The sequence below is a fragment of the Dichotomopilus funicola genome (assembly GCF_033296635.1).
Source record: "Dichotomopilus funicola strain CBS 141.50 unplaced genomic scaffold C8A04scaffold_53, whole genome shotgun sequence".
Taxonomy (NCBI): domain Eukaryota; kingdom Fungi; phylum Ascomycota; class Sordariomycetes; order Sordariales; family Chaetomiaceae; genus Dichotomopilus; species Dichotomopilus funicola.
In genome coordinates, this window is record NW_026944074.1 from 12,529 (window position 1) to 27,433 (window position 14,905).

Below are 14,905 nucleotides of genomic sequence, written 5' to 3' on the forward strand. Positions count from 1 at the left end.
ATTATGATGCTGGCGAAGGTGAAGAAGGGGTTCGGACTTTGTTTAACTTAACAAATTAAAATTTCCCCTGGCATCAGTCTTGGACGTGTAACGTGTCCAGTACAACACCAGATTCACTGACAGGCCAGTGCCACGCTATGGTTAATTCTGCCTTGCGCCGTACATGAACCCCCGTCATCCCACTACTTTTTCATCAATGATGCTACCACCTCCTGCGTAGGCCTTGTTTAGACAGGGCCTTGGCCAGCTCGTCGACGGGGATGCCAACCTCGCCGGTGTCGCCGGCAACATTCCCGACATCGTGGGACAGATCGTCAAGTGCGCCAGTGACCGTGTCGACCACACCGCCATTAATGTCGGAGTTGGCAGAAGAGCCCTCGGCCGCACTACGGAACAGGCTACGTTTGTCGCTGCCAGTGAGGGTGGTCGTAACAGTCGGGTCTTGACCGAGGCCATCTTTGCGGTTATAATGTTGGATTGAAATATAATACAAACAAATGAACGTTTGTGTGGGAAGGTGGTCTAGATTTAGAAGGAACAAGATGATCGCGCAGTCTAAGGGGAAGAAAGCGTGAGGACTTGGAAGTTGGAAAGGAGAGCAGGACAGAGCGGGAGGACCTCCTCTTATACTACTCATATCCATTTCACACCCGTCTCAAGAATCCACAACCTCACGGCCGAACCGGTATGGAGACCACCATATTGACCGTCCCGTCACGCCATGGCGCCACTGCTGGCACTGCATTGTGTGTTGTCACACCTATCGAGACACGCCAAACCTCAATTCTTACCAACAGCTCAGGTACCTGCTAGTTCGGGTTGGCTCCTCGGTTGCCCGCTCGATAGAGCTTTGATGTGGCCCGCAGACAGAGTGAGACGTTAACTTTAGCCGTGGCAAGCGGTGAGTGTTGATGTGACCGAATGCCCGGATACTTCTCCTCGGTTGTGTGTATTATTACGTCGATATTCATAGTCCCAGTAGAATTTACCTTGCATCTCTCAACTTTTAATCCGAATAATTACACGGCGGCAGCGACTCCATGGTATTACCCGACTACGAATTTAATGTCATTATACAGCGATTATCGGAGATCAAGCACGAAATAGATATCTGGCGGGTAACGCGAGATCATCCAGCTTCCGGCTTGGTGGTTCTGCTCTGCCGTTGCGCACTCTAAAATGGCACTAAGAAGTGATTGATGGAGTGAAACACGACCCGATCGATCCTCCGGTCCGCCCCGTCTCCCGGATAACCTGACCAGCCTCCCCCGGAGCCCATCCGGACCACTAGTAACCCCAACCACGGATGACCGTCCTCGTGCTCGACGGCCACACAAACTCCCACCCAAATTCCGACCGCCATCGCCGGTACAGCATATTGCCCGACAGCTAGCACTTAGGCGCAAAATATACTTCGTCTCTTCTTCTTCATTCCTACCCAAAGCCCCAAAGGCGAAACAAACCCCAGCAGTCTGACACGTAGAATCCATGTGCGGCGTGTGGAGAAGTCTGCTCAAGGAAACTGGGAGTGGTGCTTGAATCCCTGCTTAGTTCCCGGCCCGGGACCTGATCAAAGCTTTGGCTTTTGCTGCGGAAATCCCACAACAACGTTTGAAACACAAGAATGTGATGGTGTTTCACTGTGCTGGAGGTCAAAATGTTTCTCCCCGCAGTTTTTTGTTTCTGCTGTCGTCTACGCGTCGCGTCACAAACACCCGACATGTCTTGACCAATCCGATAGCTCCGTGTGTTTCGGCAGACAGCCATCTTGACCATCACAGACATTGCAGCCATCGAAGATTTCAGATTCGCAGCCAACACATGCATCGAGACTACGACTGAAAGTTATCGGAGCTGGATGCAACGAACGGGATCAAAGATTGGTATGGGGGTGAATAAAACCCTCCTCAGATGGCCTTCAGAGGTACACTAAGGAGGCGTGGAAAGGGTCACCCGAGTACACTGATTACATGATGAGCGGTTGGCCTGAATGCTAGAGCGTTGTAGGAATAGAACTATTACAAATTATTACCAAAACGAAATTGCCACAAAATACCGGGAATTTGTTAGTTGATTTGTTGTCCAGAAATGGGGGTTATAGTGCGGGTACGTACCAATCTGGATATCAAACATTCCTGATTGTATCACCGTCTTCGCCCTCCCTAGTAATTAAGTGTGAAGAGAAGGTTGGCGGCCACGAGATTAGCGGTTGTCGGGTCGGTGGTTATGAGGATGGTAGTTCATTAACTACCTGATTATACTACAATTACTAGAAAAGGGAGGCACCATTGGCCAAAACAAGGAGGAACACTGGTGATATTGTACGTCCCGGTCTTATGGTCATAACGCCACTATGTCCACATGCCACATGGCAAATATCTACCTACCTATGCAGGTTGACTGTGGCGTCCACTTGCTCCTTTGAGAGCTTTGCGGATTACCTTTCTAAATGAAAAGAATCGCCCCTTCTGTTCTTCAACGTACATAGTACATCACGACCGCACCAGGAACGCTTGCGTTCCATTAATTAGCGCTCTTACAGTGGGCGCAACCGACTAGTATGTACCATCCTCAAGTGAGGAACTGTGGGTCAAACTGTCCAGTGACTCCAGTCGAGCCAGGAGTCGCGAAGTTGTGCACATGAACCCCACACCGCCACAAGTCACGGCCGTGACAACTGCCTGACATACGCGGCATACGGGGATAGCAGTGGGGATAAGGCATGGAATTTTTTGATGAAGCAGAAGATTGAGACTGGTTGTTGTGACACGTGCCCTGCGTACCTAAATAATTAACCTTGGTTGTGCTTCCAGTCAGGTCCATCAACAGAGTCAAGTCTGGTGCATCGCTCAATTCCTTCCATAACACTGTTAAATGCAACCACACTCCATTGCTTGAAAACTCCGCTCGAGACAGCGCTTACCTGGGTAATTAAACACAAAGTGTTTAGAGCCACACACTTCCGCACAGGGTTTCCTTTGTTTCTGTTGAGAGAACAACAGTTCAATGGCCCACGGTTTGCACATCCCCGCCACTCCAACTACAATTTCCGTGACGGCGCAAAAGCTGTGAGAGACGGCCGCGAGCCTTCATTTTATGCGCCACAAGACCTTCGCGACGTCCAAGCAAATGATTTAGGGGTAAGTAGATAAGTAGACTGAGTCCAGAACTTTGCACGAGGTACGTCACATAGGGATTTAGAATCACAGCCGAAGCCTTGCACATGGCGCATGTCCAACACAGCAGTAGATTAATTGTCAGGCTAGTGCCGCACTATGATTACACATTACGCCGTACATAACCCCCCATCCCAGTCATCACCGCCCAGCTAATTACCCACAACTTAAGCCTCGAAGCGCTTGGCCTTCGCGCCAGGCACAGGAATGGGCAGGCCACCCTTAGTCAGGCCGCCGGTGACACTGCCAACAACGCCAGTGACAGTCTCGACCACACCACCGGCAGGGTTGGAGCCGCCGGCAGCACCGCCAGGAAGCACACCGTCGAGCAGGCCACGCTTGCCGAGATTACCAAGGATGTCCTTCAGGACGTCCAGGTCGATGTTGATGCCGGCGACGGGCTGTTCAATCAAAACGTCAGCATCTTCTTCATCCTTCCAATACGGTGGGTGCTTAGGAATACGGAGCTTACCACGTAGAGAGGCTCACGCTTGGCCTTGTCGCCAACATCGCGCTTGGCACCGGGCACCGGCAGGCCCTTGTTAGCGACCAGGTCGACCACGGGGCCGAGGACGCCTCCAGAGGCACCGCCGGCGACGTTGCTGGGGACAACACCGTCGAGGAGACCGCGCTTGCCGGCGCCGGCGCCGTGGAGGAGGTTCTCGAGAACCCCGGGGGCGATGTTAATGCCGGCGACGGGCTAGTGCAGTTAACGTTAGTGGTTGGTCCCTGACTCTGCCTGTCTGACGGGCCAGGTTGGAGAAGGGAAACAGGACGTACGACGTAGATGGGCTCGCGCTTGGCGTTCTCCACGGCGAGAGCGGGAGCGACGAGCAGCACAGCCGCGGCAGTGAGGGTCTTGATGGAGATCATATTTGCGGGTTGGTGTTTGATTATAAAAACAGTAACAAATGAATGGCTGGTTGTGTGCAAAGAGCGTGTGTGTCCCGGAAGAAACGAGATGATCTAATGTAAGTAGGCAAAGCGAAGAAAGCGTGAGGACCCGGAAAGAAGGGGAGAACAGACGGCGAGGACCTCTTCTTGTACTGTGCCCTCACAGTCGTCCCACCATCCTGGCAGTGTCAGTAATCAGCAACCTCGCTGATCTCCAGCCCCGTGCAATGTCAAATGCCGGCCATGGAGTCATGGACTCGCTCAACACCATCCGTGACTCCCACGCGCATCGTCAAGAAGCGCCGAACGGGCATGCAGATCATCATTGACCGTCCCGTCACGTCATGGCACCACTGCATTGTGTTGCCCGTAACACAGGCACGCCAAACCTCATCCCTCGCTAGCCTCGCCGGTGGCAACTGGTCACTCGTAAGGTGAGGTGACCGAATCCCCGGATACCTCCCCATCCGCCCGCTTAGATACCACGGTAGTTGACCTGGCCGGCTTCCCTCGGAGTTCGTCCGGACCACTTTTAAGCTCCAACCCCCAACAAACCCTTGATGATGACCGTCCTCGTGCTCGTCGGACACACTCCCCGAGTTCCTGCGCTGCCCAAAAAGCCCAAAAGGAAATGAGCCTTGTGCCAGGATGGGTCAATCGTCGCCCGATTGCATCCCGCGCACCGTCGCAATGCAGGAAGTGGAATGCAGGACAGGGTTGGTCGTCTGGTCTGTTGTTGCGAGTTTTGCGAGTGTGCGTGTGTGGGAGAGCCCCGGCAGTCTGGTCCACGTGGAGAAGCCTGCCCGAAGGTGTGTCGTTCGATCCCTGTTTGATTGTTAACTCGGAATTCAGGCTGCCCGCCAACAACTCCCTTCAACATCACAACAACCATCCCAGACGGGGGATGTGACGGTAATTCACAGTACTGGAAGTTACAATGTCCTCTCCGTGGTTTTTATTTGTAAGTCCCTGTCTGTTCTTGTTTTATCAACGTCTACGATTTCGCCGACAAAGTCACCCACTAACACCATCTGTCCAAGCGTCCACCAAGGTCAGCCCACCCCCAGATCGAGGCGCCGGGCTTGGCATCGAAATTGGCGGGGATGGCGTGCTTCACGGCTGAGAACACGCACCGCCCGTGCCGCCTTAGCATCTCCCTTTTTTCCCCATCAGGCCAGGGCCATCGTATCATGGTGCCATTGCCACGACTAGGTTGCCAGAATGAGAGCATGCAAGGACTCTCCAAGGAGGACCAAATTCCCAAACGCGCCCCTGTTTCCCCATCATCACAAGTCCGCAAGCCGATCTTGACATGCCCAGGCACGGGCTGATCGGCAGTCAGAGAGCGGGATGCTTGGCATGTTTGTTGTCCTGGTTTCTGTGAGGGGATGCTCCGTGGCTCCTTCATTCAAGTCTGTCAATGTTATGGACTGACTGACCGAGAGCGTGATATCTACCCATGCTCCACGTGAAAGACAATCCGTTCAACGGGCAGACAGAGACATTGATTTGCAGTCCAACGTCCTTCCATGCCATGATTGTCTCAAACCATCGTCCTGCAAACGGCGATGTTCACTGTTTGCCCGCTTCTGGTGTGTGACAGCCCCTGAAATTTGAATTTCGAATCTGCAATCTGCAACATGCAGTTGGAGTGCGGAAGTCGATTTGGGGAAAACTCCAAACAACACCAACCAACGACAAACCAACCAACCAAGTCGATCGAAGATGGCGCACGAATTGGAGACATCAAGAAAAAGAAAGAGATCGCCAGGTCCCGCCCCCAATTCTCCAAATCCCCCCAAATGGCAAACCCAGATCCAGCCTGGCGTGCTTGGGTTCACCAGATCCCGGAATGAACTGCCCACCACATCACCAACCCAATCGTGAACATCCAAACCTGACCCAAACCCAAACCAAACTCCCAAGCCATCGAGAGACTGTTGTCCGTTGTAACCCTCGCAAGCAAGTCCCGAGAAATTAACAAGTGACCCCCGCGCTTCCGGCCGGCACCCCACCATCGTCAGCCAAGCCGCTACACGTCCCATAGTAACATTGCTTAACATTGCTCCCCACGAACCTGAACACATCATTCCCTTTCTCGTCCTCACGCGCCATCATAGGCGCCATTACACCATCACCTTCAACGATTTCGATTCGTCTTTTTGCTCATCCTCGTCCACACGAGCCACAGTCAGTGTACCAAAATTTGGCAAAAAAGCATCGGACCGCCTTTCTTCCAGTGGCGAATTTCAGATCCGAGATCAAAAATCGACAAAAACCCCACGATGCTAACCCAGCTTGCCCACGAACCCGGGAATCAATGGTACGGCTGAGGCGAAATGCAACCGCGGAATCGCGATGGCTTTTCAGCTTGCGACCTCGGAAGATGGGACAACTGGCAAGGTACAATGACGTGCTTGTGCTGTGGTTCGATCTCGGGTCATCCATCTTGACAACCGATCTGGGAACGAGCAAAAAAAAGAAGAAAAAGAAAAAGGAGGGAAAACAGCCGCGGTATCTCGCGTTACATTCTCGTCCACATCTCGCGACCCAACATCAACACTCCCCCGACAATATCATCAGAAAAAGTAAAAAACCTTCCACTTCCTCACCCTCGTCGCCCAAGTAAAAAAATAAAACAACACCACATTCACCACCGTAAACAGTACAAACACCCCCAAATACGTCCACATATTATCCCCCAACCTACCGTCCCGCAGTCCAAATTGCTCAAGGTACTGTGTACCCTTGGTGTACTGGCAGACGTGGCAGATATCCCTCGACAGAGGGTTGGTCAGGTTGGCTTGCACGCTGGCAGCCCAATCGCCTGCGTAGGCGCCGCAGGACTGGCCATCGGGAGGCGGGAAGGAGAAGAGGTCTGCTTCATCGCAGACTACGTCCACGTTGCCATCCGCGGCGATGATCATGCCCCCGAAGAGGTAGGTTAGGGGGTTGAGGTAGTAGAGCTGGAGGGGAGTTAGTGAATCACTCGAAAGATTGAAGTGGACTGGACTGGACGGGAAAGGGAAACATACCCAATACCTCCAAAACCCCTGAATCTGCTGATACGGCACAACAACACCATTAAACCAATTAAAAATAGTCACCAAGAACACCAGCACCAACCCGGCAAACTTCAGATCCGGGCTCACGGCCGTGACCAACAGCCCAAAGGTCATCTCGAACACCTCGTAGATCATCACGATCAGGAAGGTGTAGCCCGCTGCTTCGCCCATCGGTAAGCCCGTGAGGAAGTACCAGAGGAGGTAGTACAACACCCCCGTGACGCCAATGGCCGGGAGCTCGGCGAGGAAGCTTGCATTGCAGAGGGCCAGCCAACCATAGGTGCGCGATGGACCCTCGCGGACTTCCCAGAGCAGACGCTGGCCGAAGAAGCGGGCGAGGATTGGGTTGACGATGGTGTTGACGAGGAAGATGAGGGCGAATGCGCCGAAGGCACTGGCCGGGTTAGCATTTGGTTATGATGGGAAGGAGATGTTGGAACTCACCGGCTTTGAAGGTCCAGTGGAGACGTGCCGAGCTGGAAGAATGTGAAACCGATCAGGATGGCTTGGATGGTGTGGACCCATATCTTGCTGTAGATGTACGCGGGCTTGCGCCACTGGTTCAAGAGCATCCTCTTCGTGAGATGAACTGTCTGGCTGAAGCTGGAGGTGTTGAACTCGCGCTGTTGCTCAATGCTGTCCCACTGCACCTCACTCTTCCGGATCTCAGTGATGGTCTTCTGGACGGCCTCAGCTTCCGGGGAGTCTTTCCACTTTGCCGTCCAATCCAGACCATCAGTCTTGTCCTTCGCGGTGGCTTTAGAACCAATGGTCTCTAGCAACACTTCGGCTGGGTTCGCATCATCGGGGTGCTCCGTCCCACTGATCCGAGTAATGTATGGAAGGACGTTGTCCACAGGGCCGTAGCTATCCAGTGTTAGCACAGGGTATAGCTCACACGGGATTTGGGTCACGCGTACTAAATTTGCTGGCCACCAGATGACAGCGCCACGGCCTTGTCAAACACCCGGAAAAGCGACGCGGACGGCTGGTGGATCGTGACAAGCACGGCTTGGCCTTGTTGCGCGAGCCGTTTCAAGTAACTCACAATGGCCGCGGCGCCTTGGGAATCAAGCCCAGACGTCGGTTCATCGGCGAACAAGATCTGAGGCCGAGCGACCAACTCCACAGCGATCTACAATCACCAGTAAGCATGGGCATAATACAAGAAGTCAACAACGATAACCTACCGTAACCCGCTTTGTCAACTCAACCCCAAGCCCAGAATCCGCATCCCCAATTAAAGCGTGCTGCAGGTGCGTCAAATCCAAAATTTCCAACACATGGTCGACATACGCCAACTTTTCCGCCTTAGAGTAGATGGACGGTTGCCTCAGCAGAGCCGAGAACTCCAGCGCTTCCCGGATCGTCGCAGTACCGTCGTGCATATCCGACTGCTGAGCAAATCCGGACATCTTCTTGAAGTACCGGCCCAGTGGCTTGTTTCCAAACTCAAGCTGTCCACCCGAGACTCCGACTGGGTTCGTCTGGGTGAGGTGAGTCAGGAGAGTGGTCTTGCCGGCACCACTCGATCCGCAGAGGGCTACCAGCTCACCGGGGCGGACATAGCCGGTTACACCGTGGAGAATTCTCTTGTCGCCAATGTCGACAGTAACATCGCTCCACACGAGGCTAGGCTTGCCTCGGTATGATTCCGTGCTAGAACTCCCACTATCGCCGAGGGCAGCCGACTTTTCGACATCCGCCGCAGCATCCTTCTCCCCCTTCCTGTTCTTGTCTCTGCGGGCAAAGACAACAGGTGCGCCGCCCTGTGAGGTAAAGTGCATGATCTCGCTGCCAATCACGCCTACAAGCATATACGCTGCGGCAAACCCAATGAGAATACCGACGTTGCGCCACCGGTTGGCATAGCTGAAGCCGAGGGATTGAACGTACTGGAGACCAGGTACAGCGTCCTGACCGGCTTCCGCACCGCGAACGGGACACACTTGATGCGAGAGGTTCGCGCCCGGGACGTCCGGGACAAGTTGGTCACCACAAGATATCTCGAGGCGGTGGAGCTCGTTGGTGAGGAGCGCTTCGTATGAATACCGAGGGGGGCTGATGTAATGGAGCCATGACCATACGGGGCGCATGCGGTTGATGGGGATCAAGAAGCCGGCAAAGTAGACCGTTGTGGTCGAAGCGATTCCTCCGATCCGGAAACAGTCCTCAACGCTTGGGACGTAATCTGCACAGAGTGTTAACCATGTTCCATCTTGATGAACAACAAGGCCGACTTACACGCAAACATTCTTAGCAAATTGGCAAAATTGATGGTCGACAAGCAGAGCACAAAGTAAAAGTAGAAGAAGTCCCCAGCAGTGTATGCCACGGTGTGATGGGCTAGGAAGTAATACGCAATCATGAAGAACGCGTGCTGCAAAGCAATCATGGGGATATCGATGAGAATCCGGGCCACAGCCACAGCGGAGGACCGGTACATGTTGACGGATGACTGCCGCTCAAGGACTGCACGGTTTGAATGCGCGTCAAACAGTTCGGGATACTGCATCCAAGCATTGGCGATGATGGCATAGAAGATCACGCCTTGGCGGGTGAAGGCGCCCGAAGCGTCCGATGAGATGTTGAAGTACTCGCTCCCGACAATCAAACATAGGACTACCGTGTTGATCCACTTTTGGTAGTACACTGCGCGGCGACCGTTGATGAGCTGGACCTCCCGCCTCAGACATTCCCACACCTGTGATGGGTATGAGAGTTTGATTGGGCTGGTGGGAACAAGATCTGATTGGGATACATACGACCGGTCAAGATCATTCAGTTCGGATTGCAACTGGGAGAACTCCTTCGATGACCTGAAGGCATCTGCGAGATCCTTGGGTGTGCGCAGGGATTCCGCTGCGGACCCAGGCCGAACCTGTCGCTGAGCCGGGTCGGTCACAGTGGTGAGAAACTCCGATGTCGTCTGCCTCGGGTCCGAAACGAAGCCCAATGCCTCGAAATATGGCTTGGCTTTGTCAACGGGACCGAAGTAGATTTCATATCCCGAATCCAGTAAGATGACTTTGTCAAAGTGCCGGTAAATATTCTCGCCGGCCTGGTAGAGTGTTGCCAACGTCGTCTTTTGCGAGAGATCGGTCAACGTGCGCAGGGCCTTGACGAAGTCGAGAGCCGTGGATGAATCAAGGCCTCTGGTGCTGTTGTCGAAGCATTGGACGGATGAACCGGATGCCAGGACCTCGGCGATGGATACTCTAGGACGTGTCAGAAACGCGAAACACCTTTTCATGACTTCGAAATCCACATACCGTTTCTTCTCACCACCCGAAACACCCCGAACGGCCCCTCCTCCCACAATGGTGTCTAAGGCATGTTCCAAACCAAACATAGCTGCCATTTCCTTAACTGCATTCCCCAGGTGTTTAGTTTTGCGCTCCCTCGTTGACAAGCTCATCCGGAGCGCGAACTCCAACGTCTGCCGCACAGTCAAAGTCGGAATGTGTTTATCCTCCTCGGGCAGATACAACGTCTCGCGGCGGTGTTTCTTGTAGAACTCCTCGTGCCCAAGCCCGGCGTACTGCAGCTCGCCCGTTACTTTCAACGCTGATCGGTTTGCGGCTGTGCGGAGAAAGGTCGAGCACCCGCTACCGGGGCGGCCGAGAACGAGTAGCATCTCGCCGGGGCGGACAAGGCCGGTGAAGTCGTGCAGGATGGTCTTGTTCTTGGGTGGCTTTACGAGCCCGAGAGGCTTAAAGAGGTTTAGGGTGAGCCATGCTGCTTGGTCGGGACCGAAGGTGTTGATGATGGCTTTGGGGAGGGTCTTAACGGTGACGAGACCGGGATCGGGGGCCGCGACGCTGAGGTTGGTGAAGGCGAGTGGGATCTGTTTGTTGTGTTCTTCGATGTTGGGGTTGTTCTTCGCGCCTGGCGGGCCGGTTTCGGGTGACTTTTCAGCCATGATAATCTTGTTTTGGTAGCCTTCGGCCGAGCTGGACAAAGGTATTGATTGTTTAGTTGATGTCCCGATTGGGAAGGGTAAAATTGTACGTAAAGTCCAGACGAGCAGCTGGTCGAGATGGATGCCAATTAGTGTGAGCGTGCTTCTACAAAGTCTTGGCCCGCGTAATTCTGGGGCATCATTGACCCGAAAAGCGAAGAAAATAAGAATTGGTGTTATTTCACGTGCTTGCCAAAAACAAATTTTGTGAGCAGTGAGATGGCAGGTAAATCTGCGGACTGGGCCGTCTCGGGGAGCTTGGATAGTGGATGTTGACCACTCAACTCCGAGGCAAGTGCAACCCGAGACAGTGATTGTCTACAAACCATTATTAAGCCCGAATAGCGAGGAAAGAGCGAGCGGTTTGTGTGCAAATAATATGTGCGTAACTAAATTCCGTTCATTGGGATTTACACCCCATCACAATTCAACTTGATCCCCAACGGCCCAAAATGACAGGCCGCTTTGCCGAATTAAACACCCGGGCGGTATCGACATCTAATTACCGTGTTAATCCACCCAGTGTGAACTTAGTTAAACTCTATCTCAACTACTTCTATCACCGGATAATCAAGAACCCGGGCGACTCAGAGTCGACACTCGAATATGCCTCCGTCCCCCGTTTCCACTCGGTCCCCAGGTGAACACTGCCAACCTCTAGCTTCCCCAAGAGCGCGAGCAGATCCACCTCCTCACCGGCGCGGATGACCACCGGCCGGGAAGATTTGTTCTCCACGACGCTCGCATCTGCCAACAAGATCTCTGAGGCCTCGTACACCCGACCAGGTGCGTTGGACGCCAGGATTTCCTTCTCCTCCTCCGGGCTCGCGTTTCTCGCGGCATCCAGACCCCGGATCACGCTAGCGACGTCGACGGAGTACACCGGGCTGCCGTTGTTATGTGCCGCCAGCTTGATGAGATACTGGCCGTCTTCACCCACCACGTTGCGCGCATCCTCCACCAAGATGTGTCTTGAAAAGTGGACGGACGAGTCAGCTTTCAGGTCGCTCACGTCCACCTTACCAACGTCTGGAGAGACTGGTGCGGGCACAAACAGCACCGCGCGTTGGGTTTCTTCTTGAATGAGAACTGTGCGGCTGAAATGCAAGAGTAGATCAGAGGAGGTCTCAGAGAACACGGTTGCCGGAAGCACGACCCCCTTGTCGTACTGGAACCCGTATCCCCCGGCTGGCAGACTTGGCCCTGTGAGCACCTTAGCCGCCTCGAGGAATGAGCCGCGGGAAACCTGTCCGGATTTCACCTGCGCCAACAAGGCCTCGCGGATGTCTTCCAACGGCCGGGTCCCCCGTCTCGACGGATGGTCCAAGTTCAAGATGACGTCCTCAAAATTGTCGAACCCGATGAGAATATCCCGTAGACAGGTGATCTGATGCAGCCACTCATTGTACAGCATCATGAGAATGGGCGAGCTGCGTGGGCTTCGTAATAGCCGACCGGCAGGCGGCACCCACTTGTGGCCCTCGCAGGGACTGTAAACAGTCAAGGACGGGTCGCCGGGGATGATGTGGTTGGCCTCGGCGGCGTACTGGTAAAGCGCCTTGCCGATACGAAGGATGTGGCGGGTCAGGTCGGAGGGCTGCTCGCTGTTCCAGTCGGCTAGCGGGAGTGTAGTTTCCCGGCCCTCGTGGGAAAGGCTGGACCGCAGGCCGTCCATGAGAATGGCGCGGGAATCAGCGTCTTCCGGGCCATCGGGTCCAAGTTGGACGATGACACTTTCGAGCAAGAGGGCGATTTCCCGGATGAAGTCTCGCGGGGTATACGAGCCTGGGCGGAACCGCCATTCGTTGCGGCGAGTGGGTGGCGGAAGGGCATGTTGCTGGACTTTGATATCGGCGGCGTTGAAGATGGCGCGGCTTTCCAGGAGCCCGCCAAAAGTCGAAGGACTGGCCAGGCCGGGTTGACTGAGAGACATGGTGAGACTTTGGCGATAAGATTGATGCTGCAGCGGCTCAGCCGGATGGGTATGAAGGTGTCGCTTCCGGACGCTGAAGCAAGGCGGAGACTTCTCGAGTCTGGTGGCGAGAAAGCTTGGTGGACGACGACAAAGTCGGTTCATGCAAGGCACCGCAGCGTACCACCTGGTGACGATTCAAGGACGATGCGCAGTGGGTGCAACACGGCTGACTTGTGGTCCTCGCTGTTTCGGGTCTATTACAAATGCATTTACTGGACCCTCGTTGTAAGTGTACCCCGCGGTTGCGAGATGTTGCAGCCAGTCTGCGCGATTGACAGACTCTTGACAAAACAGTCAGTACATTGACACTAAACAGAGCGTAAATCCAGTGACCTCCGAAGTCCGACTTACCATAGTTTCAGCAACCACAGTGCGGTAACAGACATACAACGCCGTCACGACACTGTGTTTCATTTGCAGCGTCGGTTGGGCAGCGTGCGTCAAACTATCGGATGCACCTCGCTGCGGTATGCAGCAGCATCGAATGAGCGGAATCAGAACGCGCACACCAGCGAGTGCTAGCGATGTCCCGTTATCCGGAGGGGGTTGGTGCGCTGGCGTCGGCTCTAGGCCGCGCCGCCGCGGGGTTCCGGTCGTCATGATTCATGAAACTCATCTCATCCCCAGAGAGCAAAAGGAACAACAGCCAAGCGGGTATTGAAGTGTTGCGCAACCGCACCGCCACGGCCTACGCGTTAAACATCTGTGTTACCGTTGTTGGTTGAACCCTCTGTCAACCTAAGTCCTGGGCTTGTTTTACCATGGCTGCTGCCGCTTCCGCACCCGAGGCCACTGGCCCGCGCACTCGCACCGAGAACCTATTCGCAGGCAGCGAGGGCATCTACCACCTCCCGCACCACGCGAAGGAAGTCGACCGGCTGCAGAGGCAGTCGGAGTTGATCCTCTCTTCAACGCAAAATGTGCTGATCACGGCGCCCCTGAAGCCGGGCAAAGTCAAAGTTCTTGACTCCGGCGCTTCCGATGGTGAGATCTCGCCTCAAACCACCAAAGTGCTCCAAAACATATCTAACCACGATTATTTTTTACAAAGGCTCCTGGCTCCTGGACGTCGCCCGTCTCTACCCCAATCACGACTGGTCGCTCCACGGCGTAGACATCGGCTCCGCTCTCTTCCCGCCCAAGACCGGCCGTTACGCAGCCCTCGACCTGCGCGAGTTCAACATCAAATCAGCCACCCCACCGGAACCGTCATGGGCCAACAGCTTCGACCTCGTCCACCAGCGCCTGCTGGTCTGGGGCCTGCAAAAGGACGAGTGGCTCCCCGTGGTCAAGAACCACTTCCACCTCGTCAAGCCTGGCGGTTGGATCCAACTCGCTGAAGTGCAATGGGTACCTCGCGGCGCAGACTATGACGCGCTGCCGCCGATCCTGAAAAGAATTACCGCCTTTCAACAATGGACGACGGAGTTCTTCGGTATGGACGTTGACGCGGCGTATCGTCTGGAAGATTGGATCAAAGAGGCTGGGTTTGTGAACGTGCAGAAGACGTCGTTTACATTGGGGTATGGTGCTGCGGCGCGTGAGGAGGCGTGGCAAAAGCCGTCGGCGGAGATGTGGCTGGAGACGTTTGGGGGGTTGCGGAGTAAGGTGCCGGAGGGGGGGATTCCGGGGCTGTTGGACAGTGTGGATGAGTTTGACAAGTTCTTGGAGGAGATTGTGGCGGGGGTGTTGGAGTATGGGTATCGGCCGACGCTGAACTTTGTTATTGGGCAGCGTCCGGAGTAGGTCTTACACCAGCAGAGTCGCCTTGGATTGTTCACTGAGATCGTCAAACTTGGATCGTGAGACTGAGATTGCAAGATTGACTCTCATG

The 14,905-nt window shown here is 54.5% G+C and overlaps 3 protein-coding genes across 3 annotated transcripts; 1 reads left to right on the forward strand and 2 right to left on the reverse strand.

Annotated features, from left to right (window-relative positions):
* Positions 1 to 3,343: 3,343 nt before the first annotated feature.
* C8A04DRAFT_30591 (uncharacterized protein) lies at positions 3,344 to 4,049 on the reverse strand (the record flags this gene model as incomplete). The annotated part of the gene is made up of 3 exons (XM_062781432.1): positions 3,344 to 3,577; positions 3,649 to 3,876; positions 3,957 to 4,049. 3 exons carry the CDS (start codon positions 4,047 to 4,049, stop codon positions 3,344 to 3,346), a joined length of 555 nt encoding a protein of 184 aa, XP_062635120.1.
* A 2,600-nt stretch (positions 4,050 to 6,649) lies between these two features.
* Positions 6,650 to 13,029, reverse strand: C8A04DRAFT_13785 (ABC-2 type transporter-domain-containing protein; the record flags this gene model as incomplete). The annotated part of the gene is made up of 8 exons (XM_062777854.1): positions 6,650 to 7,529; positions 7,580 to 8,002; positions 8,056 to 8,270; positions 8,326 to 9,326; positions 9,380 to 10,296; positions 10,408 to 10,996; positions 11,745 to 12,372; positions 12,436 to 13,029. The coding sequence occupies 8 exons, from the start codon at positions 13,027 to 13,029 to the stop codon at positions 6,650 to 6,652; spliced, it is 5,247 nt and encodes a 1,748-aa protein (XP_062635121.1).
* Positions 13,030 to 13,832: 803 nt separating this feature from the next.
* On the forward strand, positions 13,833 to 14,817 carry C8A04DRAFT_30595 (uncharacterized protein; the record flags this gene model as incomplete). Its single annotated transcript, XM_062781433.1, has 2 exons — positions 13,833 to 14,055; positions 14,123 to 14,817. 2 exons carry the CDS (start codon positions 13,833 to 13,835, stop codon positions 14,815 to 14,817), a joined length of 918 nt encoding a protein of 305 aa, XP_062635122.1.
* Between the last annotated feature and the right edge of the window lie 88 nt (positions 14,818 to 14,905).